Source organism: Mesoplodon bidens (assembly GCF_964165515.1).
Source record: "Mesoplodon bidens genome assembly, chromosome: 11".
Classification (NCBI taxonomy): Eukaryota; Metazoa; Chordata; class Mammalia; order Artiodactyla; family Ziphiidae; genus Mesoplodon; species Mesoplodon bidens.
In genome coordinates this window covers 75704380-75720558 of record NC_138167.1, presented here as the reverse complement: position 1 = coordinate 75720558, position 16179 = coordinate 75704380, and the positions used below count along the sequence as shown (strand labels likewise).

The 16179-nt window shown below is 45.7% G+C and overlaps 1 protein-coding gene across 1 annotated transcript in view; it reads right to left on the bottom strand.

Moving 5' to 3' along the window:
* NT5DC3 (5'-nucleotidase domain containing 3) overlaps positions 1–16179 on the bottom strand; it is a 56475-nt gene that overhangs the window by 23137 nt on the left and 17159 nt on the right. Inside the window, exons 2-6 of the mRNA XM_081249891.1 lie at positions 13365–13549; positions 7289–7363; positions 6778–6833; positions 2968–3058; positions 1507–1644 (exon numbers count right to left, since the gene is read on the bottom strand). Coding sequence (XP_081106017.1) covers positions 1507–1644; positions 2968–3058; positions 6778–6833; positions 7289–7363; positions 13365–13549 — 545 coding nt within the window. The remainder of the gene's footprint in view (positions 1–1506; positions 1645–2967; positions 3059–6777; positions 6834–7288; positions 7364–13364; positions 13550–16179) is intronic.

Here is a 16179-nt window from a genome sequence, read left to right as displayed (position 1 = left end):
GTCCCACAGGATAAACAGTCATTTATATGCAGTATCATGATCAAATAATTCCAGGTCATCTGAACAAAGGGAATTACTGCTCTTTTCATCTTTGCACCCTTCCCTGGACCCCAGCAGCAGGTTCTGTTGGGCAGAGAACAATGATAGGATCCTCCTCTCTTCAGTGCTACCGAAGAGGCAAGGAAATGTCAAGGATCTCGGAACTCGGGCAGAGATGTGGTCCAGCCGGCGGACATGAGGAAAAGCCCAGCGGCATGGCAGCCTGATGCCTGGCAGGTCTCAGAGCACAGCCCCGCTCTCAGGTAGCTCTAAGCAGGTCTACTACATAGATGGGCACTCCTGGAGGCACATGGAAACTTCCTGGAGTCTGTAGCAGGGAACTGGGCTGCAGAAAAACTGGGCCATAAGCCTTAGAAAATTGGTAGGTGCTTATCGTCGGGAATGAGCACCTCTGGACTGTAAACTCAACCTCAGTTATCTTCCACCACAGGCCTGTTTCAACTGCGCATCGGCAGAAGGCAGTGGTTAAGAGCAAGCCGGAGCCCAACTTCCTGGCCTAAAATCCCAGCTCTGCTACTTACTAGCTGGATGTCCTTGGGCAAGTTACTCAACCTCTCTGTGCCTCAATTTCTCTATCTGTAAAAGGAAGGTGATAAGAGCTCAGGGCATTCTTATGAGGATTTAATTAGTTAATATGCATAAAGCATTCAGAAAAATAGTGTCTGGGACACAGTAAACTCTACATGTGCATTCACTATTAGTGGTAGTAATACTTCACAGTAAAAACTGAACTTTCTAGTAAACATCTTTCCTCATGAATGCTAAGGGTTACATAACTACCAGTGATTCTTAAAGATTCTTAAAGATGAAGTATTTGTGTGAGCAAAACAGAGAACCAAAACTAAATATTTAAATTTAGTTCAAATGACACCAGATTGATATTGAGAAACTGTTCATTCATCCTATATCTTCTTAAAAGCCATGATTCAGGGCAGTCAATACTTAAAATTAGTCATGAACACATAATAAAAACACTGTAGTATGTACATATGGATCTTTTAAAAATACAGATATTTAAATAATATATATATAAATAGATGCTTAGAAATATGTATTAAAAATATATATTAAATAAGCAATATATAAACATATTTTTAAGTCCTGAAAAAAGTTCAGACAGCTTAAAGAATATATCTATAGACACATGTGAATATGAATGTAAATTAAAATACATAAACACAAAGTCATGTAAATGATGTGTGTATATACGCACATGGAAATCCAGATAGCAAGTACCCTCTTCTTTTAACAACCAATTTGACTTACTTCCAATTCTCCTAACATAAAATCTTTCTTAGGATTTTTCAGGATTAAACCACAAATAAAAGAGATCCCAAGCAAAGGATGATTTCAAAGACCCAGCCGACAAGGGAGGCCAGGGATTCTATTACTTCTGCTGAGCAGCTAGAAGAGGTGCAGCGTCATGGCACCCCATGTCCACACCACCTTGACGTCTTTGTACAGGTGCACAGGCTCATAGTCAATGTTGTTCTTCAGAAAGTACTCGTTCACACAGGACAGCAGGGTCATCTCGGGCAGGGAGAAAATGTCCATGAACTGCTTCATGGTGTTTCCGTGGGAACTCTGCAGGCAGGGAGGAAGGCTTCAGCAAGAGAGCCGACACCACGGTAGACTTTACATTCACCCAGGGGATTCTGGTCGTCAACATATGGCTCCCTCCCCACAAGGAAAGGAAAATTCTAATAATGGAAAAGTAAAAACATTCACCTTGTTTCTTGTCATTCACGGCAGAGCTGACGTCTCACTCTAAGTGTAAGTGGGATTTCCAAGGAAATGCCCTGATTTCCCCCCAAAAGTCTAACCACCCTTCCCTTTCCTCTCCTTTGGCTCCATCCATCTTAAAGCTCACACGCTTTCATCACACACAGAGGAAAGCCAGCACATTGATTCTTGCCCATGGAATGGCATAAAAAGCCACTAACTCTCCTAAATTTGAGCACCCACAGCCCACATGGGAGTTTGAAAAAGAGCCTTTCTCTGAACACATGTGATTTATAAGAATAAGTTTACCAGCTGATTGGGCATCTTCACTGCATTTTGATAATGCAAATAAGAGTGCATCTAAGAGTACAAGAAGCAGAAATGCGGAGAGCAAAGAGGTCCACAAAAGTTAGAAAAGCAGGGCTTCCCTGGTGGCACAGTGGTTGAGAGTCCGCCTGCCAATGTAGGGAACACGGGTTCAAGCCCTGGTCCGAGAGGATCCCACATGCCGTGGAGCAACTGGGCCCGTGTGCCACAACTACTGAGCCTGCGCTCCAGAGCCCACAAGCCACAACTACTGAAGCCCGTGTGCCACAGCTACTGAAGCCCGCGCGCCTAGAGCCTGTGCTCTGCAACAAGAGAGGCCACCACAATGAGAAGCCTGCGCCCTGCAACAAAGAGTAGCCCCCGCTCACTGCAACTAGAGAAAGCCCGCGTGCAGCAGCGAAGACCCAGTGCAGCCAAAAATTAAATAAATGAATAAATAAATAAAAATTTTTTAAAAAGTTAGAAAAGCAGAGGTTTCCCTTTGGCACAAAGTGACATGCTGCCCTTAATCTCAGGGGAGGCAACAGCTGCTGTACGATAGCTCCCAGTGACTTAATCCAGAAAGTGGGGACACACACGGGGAGATGGTGGCAAGCGAGGGGGTACAAGGAAGGTATACAGAGCCTGCACCAGGTAGGGGGGAAAGGGCTGAGAAAGGAGAAGCATGGAAGAACCCAGGAGAGACTCTAACATACCCATCTCTCTCAAATCGAGGGTCTCTCAAAACACAACCCCAAATGTCCTTGCTGATTCCCTATGAGCAGAGAGTCTAGTAGTTCAAGATCCTAAAGTTACCAGGCCACATTTCGAAAAGGAAAAAGACAGGCTGCTTGAATTAAATAAAGACTTTCTCATTACCTTCCCATAAAAGTCGCTCATCTGTTCCAAAGGCACGTGGGAGCCCTCGTACATTTCAATGACTTCCTCATCAGGGACCACGCTGAGGCCTCTGGGAAAATCACAGGCGGCAGTGATTTTGATCAGTGAAATAATGACTCCATTATTTGTTCTTAATTCTCTCAGTGTTTTTGCATTCACAAAGTTACTGGAGAGTAACTGGCTCAATAAGCATATCGTACTCTAAATAATAAAAATACAGCCATGGTAAAACAGATGACTTTGTGGTATTAAGACTAGGGAGTTAACACAAAAGATTATGTAACCTGTGTTCAGAAAAAAATGTCACACAGGGCTTCCCTGGTGGCGCAGTGGTTGAGAGTCCGCCTGCCAATGCAGGGGACACGGGTTCGAGTCCCGGTCAGGGAGGATCCCACATGCCGCGGAGCGGCTGGGCCCGTGAGCCATGGCCGCTGAGCCTGCGCGTCTGGAGCCTGTGCTCCGCAACGGGAGAGGCCACGGCAGTGAGAGGCCCGCGTACCGCAAAAAAAAAAAAAGTCACACATTTACGCACACCTTTAACTGCCTGTAACACAGGCAGTTAGCATCAACTAGAGACGGCAATAGTTTTCAGACCTCTGGCAACTGCTGGCATTTTTCAACTGAGAGGCGAGACGCTGCCGTCACACAGAGGCAGGAGGCGCCACCGGTAACTGCTATCAATAACAGGCATGGTGCTGCTACTATGACTCCTACCATTCTACTGGTAATGAGAGCAGGACAAATAATAGCTAATACCACGTGGCCCCTGCTGAATGCCAGAAACGAATTCCACGTAGTCATTCACTTAATTCTCAGCAATCTTAGGAGGGAGGCACTATTATTCTCCCCATTTTACAGCAGAAGCCACCAAGGCACAGAAAGGTCACAGACCTTGCCCAAGGTCACCAAAGTAGAAAGTGGTGGGTCAGGACTGGGTCCCAGGCTCTTCAACCACCACATCACACGGCTTCCCTCAACAAGGTACATGGCCTCCTAATGACCTGCTTTGGGGTGAGTTTGGGTTTTTTTTTTTTTTAATGTTTTTAATACATTAGAGAGAGAGAGAGGCTGGTCTGTCCCCATCCTCCTCCTGCCCTCTGATACTCTACCTTAAGAAGGTGAGCACTGAGGCAGAAAAAGTCACACACCAGGCTCCAGTGGACTATACACCACGTCAGGATGCCTGACCTCTGGGAAGAATGATCCCAAATGCTGCATCACACTGAAGGCCAGTTTCCCCATGTGTAAAAAGTCAAGGTAACGTCCCCCATCTGCCTGCTTCCAGGAGCCGCAAGAGAATCTGTACATGAATCCAACTTCTCCAAAGAGAGGGAAGAAAAGATTGTGGAGTCTGGCTGGCCAGGATTCCACCCCTGTCTCTGGTATCCATGCTGTGAGCAGGGGCTTTCACGTGGGATTTAATGGTCTCAGACTTCCTCCCCTGGAATAGCCCCTCCAGAGAACTGTGAAGGGAAATATCTGTTCCCCACCCCCTTCTCTAGAGGAGAAGGCACCTGAGAAACAGACACCAATGGTGAGGAAACCACAGAGTGAAGGATGGAAACACCACGCTGTGCTACAACAGGCGTGTAAACAATGCAACTCGAATTTCAGTTACTAACACAAACAGGGTGCTTATCACACTTGGCCAATATTAAACTACGTATAAAACATGATTTACATGTGACGTGTAACTTTAATGAAAATATCACTTCAGCCTCTTTCCTCCATTCTCTACGCTTATCTTACCTTTAAAAATAGCCAAGGGGATTCACTGATATTTTGCCTCTGATCTTGATTAACTTGAAACAACTACTGGCCTGCGAAAACAAAAGAGCACTGGACTTCCCTTTATCTTTGCTCCAGAAATCAGATAAGACACTGGGACTAAACCAGATCTTTCTAGACAGTGACCTTGGAAGACAGCTCTGGCTACCGCAGCAGCAGTCAGCAGTGAACACCCCTAAGGCTCTGACACCTAGAAAGGGAATATACAAAGTAAAGGGATTCTGCCGGGGGAGTGATTTTTCTGTCCCCACCCTAGGGGCTGCCTGGTCCTTCGGAAGCCACTGCCACCTCTAAGACACGTTCACAGGCCCGTGGCCACACAAGCTGCATCTTTAAGGCCCACATAACCAAATGCCAGCTCAAAACATGCAGACAGAGCAGCACACAGACCTGCCGGAGCCAGGCTCAGGCAGACGGTCGGCCTCACCCGAATGCGGCCTAAACCAGCACTGAAATCAGAATAAAACTTTACATGGCCCTGTATGCATAAGAGAAATAGAAAGGGTAGGAGCACAGATCTGAAAGAGTCTGCCCTGGGTTCAAATCCCAGCTCCCTCACCTGCTGGGGGGATTACCTGGACTAGGAACAAGTAATTTAACCTCTTTGGGTGTCAGTGTCATTTTTTAAATGGGGGGCGGGGGCAATAGCAGTACCCACCTCCTGGTGGTACCTACTGAGAAGATTAAATGAGTTACTATAAACAGAACGGCACCCGGTATATGGTAAGTACTATCCAAGTTCTGCTGCTGTGACTACGATGGAAACAATCCTAGCTTTTCACAAGGTTCCCAGTTCAGATCTGAAAACATGGGTATGAAACAGGACTGCGGCGGGGAGCCAGCCCGCCCCTTGGCCCAGCGGTGCTCACGCACACAGCCCACACACAGCGGGAAAGCCAGCCCGATGCAGCAACCCTGTGGGGATCAGAGAGGGACGAGGCTGAGGCTTAAGAATGAACAAGACCTACAGGGCTTCCCTGGTGGCGCAGTGGTTCAGAGTCCGCCTGCCGATGCAGGGGACAGGGGTTCGTGCCCCGGTCCAGGAGGATCCCACATGCCGCGGAGTGGCTGGGCCCGTGAGCCATGGCCGCTGGACCTGCGGGTCCGGAGCCTGTGCTCCGCAACAGGAGAGGCCACAACAGTGAGAGGCCCGCATACCGCAAAAAAAAAAAAAAAAAAAAAAAAAGAATGGACAAGACCTACAGAGTCATAATGCAAACAGTGAAACAATCAGAGAGAGATCTCAACAGGGTTAGGAGAAGAGGCTGGAAAAGGGGGTGCGTGTGCAGGAGAGCCAAATCCTCAGCCCTCACAGCAGGGACAATGTCCAGAATAAATTAGGAAACAGAAGTGTAAGCACATTATTTGAAAACAGAAAGAAAAATACCAAATATATATGTAAATAGAAACCACACTCCTAAATCCCACCCACAAATTTAAGAATTAGACAAGGCAAAACCCTTCCTTTCAAAGTTACAAAGATTTCTCACCGAGCTCAGTACTTCTACTAATTCTATCAATAATAAACAGGAGGAAAAGAGTCTTAATATCCAAACTACTCAACTACCATGGTGGGAACAACAACCTGCCCCCACCATCCCTCTCCATCCAAACCTCCTCTGCAGGACCCTCACTCAGGTGGCCACCATCACCTTTGGAGAGCCCGTCCTCCCCAGAGTCCTCCAAAGTGCTCCCTAATGGCTGAGCACACGTCCATCATCACCTGGGTCACCGTGGACTGCACTGATTGGTCTACCTGTGTGGCTTCCAACCTACATCCCGAGTTCCTTGAAGACATCCTCACAAGCCAAACCATTAGCATCTAACATGGTAGTGGCCTGATCAGTGTTCCTGAATGAGGGAGGGAGTGGGGGAATGAGAGAATGATTCACAGATACACACACACTGCAGCTCTCCCATCACTAAACACTCAGGGGGTCTTGAAACCCAAAGCCACTTGGTTACTTCGGGTAAATTAAATTTACCTCCTCTCACTCTTACCTGTAGACAGTTCCCAGCTGGATGTAATGAAAAGCATCGATCTTCATCAAGACTGCCTTCAAAAATACAAGCACACACACAGGTAAATAATGCACAACAATTTGTATATTTAATGAAAATGCCAGGAGTCATTATAAATCCTATCAACATCAAGTTGTCATAAACAAAGAAGCATCCTGTATGTTTCTGAAAGATTTGCTTGCTGAGTTCCTCATTAAGGAAACAGCCTGTCTGCAAAAAAAGATATGACAACCACCTTGTCCTCATAATGTTGAAAATGACTGACTATTGGAAATAAGCAAGTGTCTCCCAGTGGCTAAATGCTTTCATGCTCTTTCCAATACAGTCTCTTGAAAAAGACTTCATCCGAAGCCGTTTTGGATAATTTAGTTCTTCAGCCCCAAAGAACATGATTTAAAATCAACTTACACGTTCAGCAAAGAAAAGCATCAAGAGTACATTTTCCTCCCAAGCATGTTTAACTGTAAAAAAGGATGAGAATTCAACCTACCCGCTGCACGTCATAATGCAGTCCGCGGATTGCAAAGTTTGGGTCATACTCATACTTCCTGATTTCCACGGGATACTAAGAAGGAAGAAAGGAACCGGTTTTAGCTAGCGACGTACTAAGTTCAAGACAGCACCCACACTTGGCCCCTGTACGAAGGCTGAGACGGCTCGTGCACTTGGGTGGGAAGCTGGGGTCAGAAGGGACAGGCCACAGCTTGCCCTCTGCTCCCAGACCACGCACTTCCAGGCCACAGAGCACCCCTTCTGCCCTAGTCCGTGTTTATCTGCCCACACACAGGTGAGGCCTCAGCCCCCCAGCTTCTTCAGCCCCCCGGCTTCCCTGGCCTTAACTCTCCCCTGTTGTCAGCTGCAGGGACCCCTCAGCCGTCGGTACAGCCTTCCTCCCACTCGGGCCAGAGACACCCTCTCTCAGCGCCCGGCTCCCGGGTACAGCTCCAACCCTGGTTCAGAACACACGGCCTGGCTCCCCTGCTATTTCCTAATCATTAACCTGTCCCTCCTACTACACAAAAATCCCAATCCCCTCCTTATCCACTGCACCCAGCATCCAAGTCCTTCCCTCTCTCCCGAGATCTCAGAATTGGAACACCAGTTACCTCACTGGTAGCACCGACGTACCGAGCACACTGTCTGCTGCTCTGCACAGCTGGCCCCACCATGCCCATTTGACAGATGGGACCTCAGAGGCTCCAGATGAAACAACCTGGCCTGGGCCACACAGCACGGGGCGTGGTGAGGCGGGGGGTCAGGCTCTCCCCACTACCCCTGCCCTCAGAGCGTGCACCTGCGGGCCAGAATATCGACTTCTGAGTCTAGGGAGGCTGTGTCCCCAGGATCTCCCAATCACTATGTGAACTGCTTACGTAAAAAACCTACACAACTGTCAACGGGCACAGGAAACCCCTCTACGTGGCTGCACAGCTACCTCCCAGTGCACGGCCAGGGTCACGCGTGTGCAAGAACATCTCCTGGAACCACCAGGCTGACCTGCATGCGGCAAGTTTCCCAGCCAAGCGCTGAGTCAAATGTCACATTCGGGCTCATTTATCTAACACCTGCCACGTGTGCCAAGGAATCACTCAATGCTATTGCCCTCCTGGGCAGAAAGTTAGAGAAACAAAGTTCCCCAAAATCCACACAAAACATGAAGCCAAGGCAAAATGACCTGTATCAAGCGATTCTACACCAAGCACTATACTCTCACCTAATGGTGGAATCCAATGAATACGTCAAGTATTTACTGAGCACGTACTTTGTGCCAGGGCCTAGGAATGTGGCAGTGAACAAAACTGACATTGTCAGGACTTCCCTGGCAGACCAGTGGTTAAGACTCCACGTTTCCACTGCAGGGGGCCCGGGTTCAATCCCTGGTTGGGGAACTAAGATCCCGCATGCCACATGGCGCAGCTAAAAAAAACAAAAACAACTGACACCGCCTCTGCCCCAAAGAAGTTTCCATTCTGCGGTGGGCAGGAGAACTATAAACATATCAACACATGGTACAGTGCCTCACAGTGATAAGTACTACAGAAAGAATGCAGTACAAGGGTTCAGAGTCTAGGGGAAAAAAAATGAGGAGCAAGGCTTCGGGTTGCCTGGAGCCAGGCAGGAGGTCCCACCAGAGGAACGGGCAGGTGCAAAGGCCCGAAGGTAGGAGCGTGTTTGGCGGTTCAAGGGGCAGCAAGGCAGCTGGAGCGGAGCGAGGGCAGGTGGGAGGAGAGGAGGCTGGTGGGGAAGCCTGGGGCCCAGGAGCACTAGAGGCCTCTGCTGTAACTCCAAGCGTGATGGGAAGGCTCGAGGGGGTCTTGAGTCCAGGACTGAGATGACTAACGTTTAAAGGTTCACTCTTGCTGCCGAACGGAGAACAGACTAAGGGGCAAGAATAGAAGCCAGGGGACCAGTCAGGGGGCCACCGCACCATCGGGCGGGAGGGGATGGTGGCTTGGACCAGGGTGCAGGCAGCGGGGGAGGTGAGAAGTGGAAAGAGACAGGCAGGACATATTCTGAATGAGTGAAAAGAGAGCTCATGGCTGCAGAGACTGACTTCCTCCCAAACGGTACAGCATGTGAAGGGAGATAAGAGTAATTTTGTAGTGGAGAGACCTGGTAAACACTACCTCAGCCAGAGGGTCAAGGCCAGCATCGTCGGTGGTAAGTCATGTTGACGGGATGTGATGAGAACGGAACTCTACCTCCATGGTCTTCCTCCCCAAATCCACAAGCCCAGTCTAACCATGAGAAAACAGGGGACAACGCCCAAGAGAAGGGCATGCTAAAATGTACTCACCAGGACTCTTCACAACCATCAAAGTCCTCGACGGGTCATCAAAAATAAGGAACTTGTAAGAAACTGTCAGAACCAAGAGAAACCTAAGGAGGCGTGACACCTAAATGCAATGTGGTGTCCTGGATGGGATCCTGGACCAGGAAAAGGACATGAGGTAAAAACTAAGGAAACCTGAAGCAAGTACAGACTTTCATCAATAACAATTAATTAATTAATATCAGTTCCTCGGTTGTGATAAATGCACCAAGGTAATGTAAAATGTTAACATTAGGGAAACCAGTCATGGGGTGTACTCTCTGTATTACCTTTGCAACTTTTCAGTAACCCTAATACTCTTCTAAAAGGAAAAGTTTATTATAAAAAAGAGACAGCATGTGCTGAGAGATCAGAGGTGGAAGAGAGGCGAACTGAGGCGTCGAGGCTGGTGTTAGGCTTTGGATTTGAAAGACCGGGCGGACGTCGGTAGCCATTAATAATCAGGAACACTGATGAGGGTGCAGATCTGGGAGGCGAAATTAAGAACTCTTCTAACACTGTTTTTCTATCCCTTGGGGCAGACGTACTGAATGAAAGTACAGATACAGTTATTACCCAATGTTTATTTCAATTTTTGTAAAAACTTATTCTCGTGAAAAAAAAGAGTAAGGGTCATTACGAAAGGGCTGGAACATTTACATTTGCTTTTGGGAAAGACGCTCAATTGCAAGCTTACTGCTCTATCACTATGCATCTCAAAAGCAGATGTCTTTCATCTCCACAAGTACGTTTAGCCTTTGGCAGGAAGAAAATGGCACCAAACTCAATGCTTCCAAGAGCATCTTGGAAGAATTATTTTCAAATCCAAAACAAGAGAAAAATCTGTATTAGCATAACTGCCTCTATTAATATGCTTGATATAATTAGTGTTAGGACACACTTCTTTTATCAAAGCAACAAACAGACATAATGGGAATGAAATAAGTATCTTAAATCTAGAAGCTTTTCTAATCATATTGATTGCACCTTTTACCCATCTATTTCATCTCTCTTTTCTCTCCAAAGTTCATAAATTTTTAATCTTCATGAATATTTTATTTTCATATGAACAACAAACCCACAGGGTAGAAAGAAAAGGTGTTATTAATCCCACAAAAGGCAACGTGAACAAAGAAGAGAGCATCACTGCCTTGGAAATACACAAATCTAAGTTCAAATTCTGGTTCTGCTTCCTACTGGTCTTGTGGCCTTGAACTACTAGCTGAACTCTGTAAGCCTCAGTCTGCTCAACTGTAAAACAGAGTGAATATCCATTTGCAGGGCTGTCACGCAGATCAGAAATAATAGTAGTAATAGCTAACCTTTACTGAGTGTATTCTATGTGCCAGGCATTTTACAGAAATTAACTCCTTTGATTATCACAATAACATTTGAGATAAGTACTGTTAACTGTGCCCATTTCATAGAAGAGGAAACTGAGGCTCAGAGACATTAGGTCAGTTACTCAAGATTACCTAAGAAATAAGTGGTAAAAGGATTCAAACTCCAGCAGTCAGGCTCCAGAACCTGTGCTTTCGGCACTGAGCAGACAACCAACAGTTGGTGCTGTTAGTATAATAACCTCTGTTTTATAAGTGGTGTCAGTCACAGCAAACGTTGCAGATGACCTGGGATTAGAATGCCAGCACCAGTGCAAGACCCCTTCAGCTCGCTCTCCAATGGGGTGGTGGGGAGATGGGATAAGCCGACATATAGGAGAGCAAGAGCACGACCACCTTGCTCTTATACTGCTTCCATCCTCAAAGTAAAGGGAAAGGACCGTGGGTAAGACCAAAGAGGAGAGTCTCTTGAACAAATGGAGAAATGCAGCTGGATGGCAAGTGGCTAGATGGGTTTACATCTGATCAAGTGGCCATAACTAAAGAAGCTTGGTGGCTGAAGGGAATGTTATTTTTGGCAAGTGCCATTTCTGCATTCTGAATAAGGACAAATGAGTTTCTTATTAAATCCACTGATAACCAAAAGCTGAGGGGATCAGGAAATAACACTGCACCAAGTGGTGAGGATGCAAAACTTTACCAGCATTTATAAAGGTACGATACCCAGAACCAGGAAGGGGATGGGCTCCCTCTGGTCCACACTGGTCAGACCCCACCTGTAGTAACATCTTCAGTTCAGAGCCTCACATTTGAGAGGAATAAACCAGAGCACACACAAAGGAGGGTGACCAAGACGATGAAAAGATGAGAAAACACGCCAAGTTAGAATGGTTGGAAAAACTAAGAATGATCCAACAGGTAAAAGAAGTCTTACAGGGCATAATGGTCCATATAACACCCAGCCCATTACTCAAATAGTCAAGTATAAAACATCAGTTTTCATGATTGAGGTTTCTAGGTTACTCACGCCCAACCTCCCCCACCCCCAGCCCACCTCTGTGGATAAAGTCCTTCCAGATTCCACTGAAATGTCACCTCCTTCGTTGTTTCCCCAATTCCCTCGGGCAGAGAAAGTTGTTCCAACCATCCTCTGCATATGCCTAGCTCTCTGTTCAGATGTCTGTAGGGCTCCACCAGGCAGAGGCTTCATAATCTACCTGCCTGCAGGATGGACTCCCCCACTAGACTGTTGGTTCTCCAAGGACAGCACCTGTATTCTACTCACCTTCATCCTCCCTGCTTCTATGACAGAGCTCAGCACAGAAGAGGACTGAGTAAAGGGAGAATGAACGTGTGAAGGGATGAATGAAGAGAAGGGATCAGTGGTAAAAGCTGCAAGAAGGCAGAACTGTTCAACCCGTGGAAGGACCTCCCCAAATTCAGAACATCTCCAGGAGCGAGGCATTCCACTCACACTCCTCGGGATGCTGTCAGGGGTTCTCAGAGGGGACTGGTCCAGATGACCTCTGAGGATGCCTCTCATCCTGGTTCCTGAAACATGTACTCAAACTAGACTAGAGAAAACCACGTTTGGTTGTGAGTGTTTTTCTTCCTTCCCTATTATAAGCTCTCAACAACACTACACATCAAAAGACAGTCAAATATTCTTTATCTAAGAACGCAATTCCATTCAGTGATGAGAGTAAAACACTGCCCATGATTTCAAGAATTTCTTCCAACCAGAACCCAACAGTCTGCCACTGCATCAGGCTTTGGGAGAACCTATGTCACTGCTCCATGAGAAAGGAGAGGGCAAGCGTCCGCGGCTGAATCTCCACTAATGAGTAACTTGGGACAGTCTTTTTGTCAGAGACGTCTAAAGATTCTTTATTAAACAAACAGCTATCTTCCAGGTACAAAGTTTCAGTTAGGCAAGATAAATGAGTTTTGGAGATCTATTATATAGCATAGTACCTATAGCTAACAATATTGTATTGTATACTCAAAATTTGCTAAGTGGGTAGATCTTATGTTAAGCGTTCTTACCACACACACACACACACACACACAAATCACAATAATAATAATAAAGGGGGCAGGAGGAAACTTTGGGAGGCAATGGATAGTTTATGACCTTGATGATGGTTTCACACACTTATCCTGAACCTCAGTGAGTTATATACATTAAATACATATAGCCTTTCACATGTCAATCATACCTCAATAAGTGGTTTTTTTAAAAAACTATCTTTCAGATGGAGTCATTTGGAACAGAACCAAATCTACTCATTCATTCAGCAACAATTTACTAAGTGATGTCTAACGTGCCATGCATGAGGCCAGGTCAGCTCGCTGCTAGTCTTCAAACGCCAATGGGGAAGAGGAGGAGGACTGTGATGTCCCCATGCTCTTACCCTGTGTTCGTTGATGAGAAGTTCCCGAGCGGCATTAAATATCAGTGTGTGGAGGTGCTTGGAATAAAACACCAAGGTGTAATCATAATCAAAGCCATAGATTTCAATGTCCGACAGGCTCATCTCATTGTTTGAGAAGATGGCATCTGGATTCAACAAGTTGCTCATAATTGAAGGAACCAATTCTAGAAGTAAAGGGAAAAGATACATTATACCCTATGATAAATAAAGGTTAGTATGATTTCGAAACAAAATGAGTAAATTAAAGTGCAAGAGTGATTAGCCTTCCCTTGAAAACATTATGCTAAGTGAAAGAAGCCAGTCACAAAGGACCACATATTGTATGATTCAATTTATATGACATGTCTAGACTAAGCAAATAGTATCAGAGTCAGAAAGTATCAATAGACTGGTGGTTGCCTAGAACTGGTGGATGGAGAGAAATGGAATGACTGCTAATGGGCATAGAATTTCTTTTGGGGGTGATGAAAATGTTCTAAAACTGATTGTGGTGATGGCTGAACAGCTGTTTTGATTACACTAAAACCCAGTGAATGGGAAACTTTAAGTGGGTGAATTGTATGGTATGTACATAACATCCTAATAAGACTGTTATAAAAAAAATATTTGCTTCGACATCACAAAAAGATTTGTTTTTGTTTAAAAAAGAATATATGCGGGCTTCCCTGGTGGCACAGTGGTTGAGAGTCCCCCTGCCGATGCAGGGGACACGGGTTCGTGCCCCGGTCTGGGAAGATCCCACATGCCACGGAGCGGCTGGGCCCGTGAGCCATGGCTGCTGAGCCTGCGCTCCGCAACGGGAGAGGCCACAACAGTGAGAGGCTCGCGTACCGCCAAAAAAAAAAAAAAAATATATATATATATATATATATATATATATATATATGCCAGTTAGAGATTTTAGAAGATAGAAAAACATGTAGATAATTAAATATCACCCACTGTAACATCACCCAGAAAAAAACTATTAACATTTCCTGTATTTGCCGCCCATATTGTTCTATGTATGTAGTCTACATAGTTGACCTCACATGATATACACAGCTTTGTGTTCCACTCTAAATTTAATATCCTATCATAATGTGTTCTACCATTATAGACTTTCTAAGAATATAAATTTAAATCATTATATAGGGCTTCCCTCGTGGCACCGTGGTTAAGAATCCACCTGCCAATGCAGGGGACGTGGGTTTGAGCCCTGGTCTGGGAAGATCCCACATGCCGCGGAGCAACTAAGCCCGTGCGCCACAACTACCGAGCCTGCACTCTAGAGCCCGCGAGCCACAACTACTGAAGCCCGCGCGCCTAGAGCCCGTGTTCCACAAGAGAAGCCACCGCAATGAGAAGCCCGCGCACCACAACGAAGAGTAGCCCCTGCTCGCCACTACTGGAGAGAGCCCGCGCGCAGCAACAAAGATCCGACACTGCCAAAAATAAATAAACTAATTATTATTTTTTTAAAACCCATTATATAAGATTCTGGTATATTGTGCCACATCAACCTTTTACTCTATGTTACACACTTAGGTTTTTTTCCTGTTTAAAACAACAGCATTAAGTACCTTCAGATGTTCATCTTTGCCTTTCAGATGATTTCCTTCAGATGGTTTGTTAGAAATGTGATTATCCCCAGGATACCATCAGGGTCCCTTGGATCCTATGCTAGTTTTGAGCTTCTTTTTTGAGCAGTTCTGTTTGTGAGGATTGCTATTTTCATGACTTTTATTCTTTCTTGGAGGTTTTCCAAAAGCTCATCCTACCTTACAACTTCCATGAGCCCACTGGATCCTTTTAAAAATCTAAGATGCAGTATGGGAGATTCGTGATCTTAGTTTCCAACATCTTGCTATTTTATCATTGCAGACATTATTTCATTATTACCTAGCAATTATTCCCACCTATGATTTAAAAAAAAGACTAAATAGGGCTTCCCTGGTGGTGCAGTGGTTGAGAGTCCGCCTGCCGGTGCAGGGGACGCGGGTTCGTGCCCCGGTCCGGGAAGATCCCACATGCCGCGGAGCGGCTGGGCCCGTGAGACATGGCCGCTGAGGCTGCGCATCCACAGCCTGTGCTCCGCAACGGGAGAGGCCACAACAGTTAGAGGCCCGCGTGCCGCAAAAAAAAAAAAAAAAAAAAAAAAGACTAAATAAAGAAAGCAGGCTATGACAGGAGATTGCCCAAGATGTTGCAACAGTGAAACAAATCATTGCTACAACGTCATCCTTCAGCTTCCTCATTGCCCTGCCCGAAGTACCACATCATTTTCAGGAAGGTACAGAGAAGAAGTCTGAAGATACCATCTCTGCAGTCATTTTTTTAGCTTTCATGGAACACAGCTGAGAATTCATAATTTTCTATTTTCCAGCATAAAACTGACAGAAGAAGACATTTCACAATTATTAGATGAGTCAGAAGATGAATGCAGAGATAGAAAGCAGGTCTCTAGAGTCAGGTAATGACAGAGGTTGCACAATATATTTCTAAAGACAAAAAGGAAGTACAATATTCTCATCCAGTCATTTCACAGGTAGTCATTTGACACAAAGAATCTCATCACGCAACATTTTGCAGCAAGAACACAGACCGTCCCATTTTGCTAAGAGGACATGTAACAGCATTCTCCCACCTTTTATGATGTTTGTGCACCAAAATCTACCTGCAACAACTCATCAGTAAACAAATGCTGAAGGCAGGTTGACTTCCTGGTGATAGGTACAAAACCAACACATGCACACGAAAAGTGAACTGTCCACATCTTACTGCTAAAACTGAACTATCTGTATTTTACTACTCT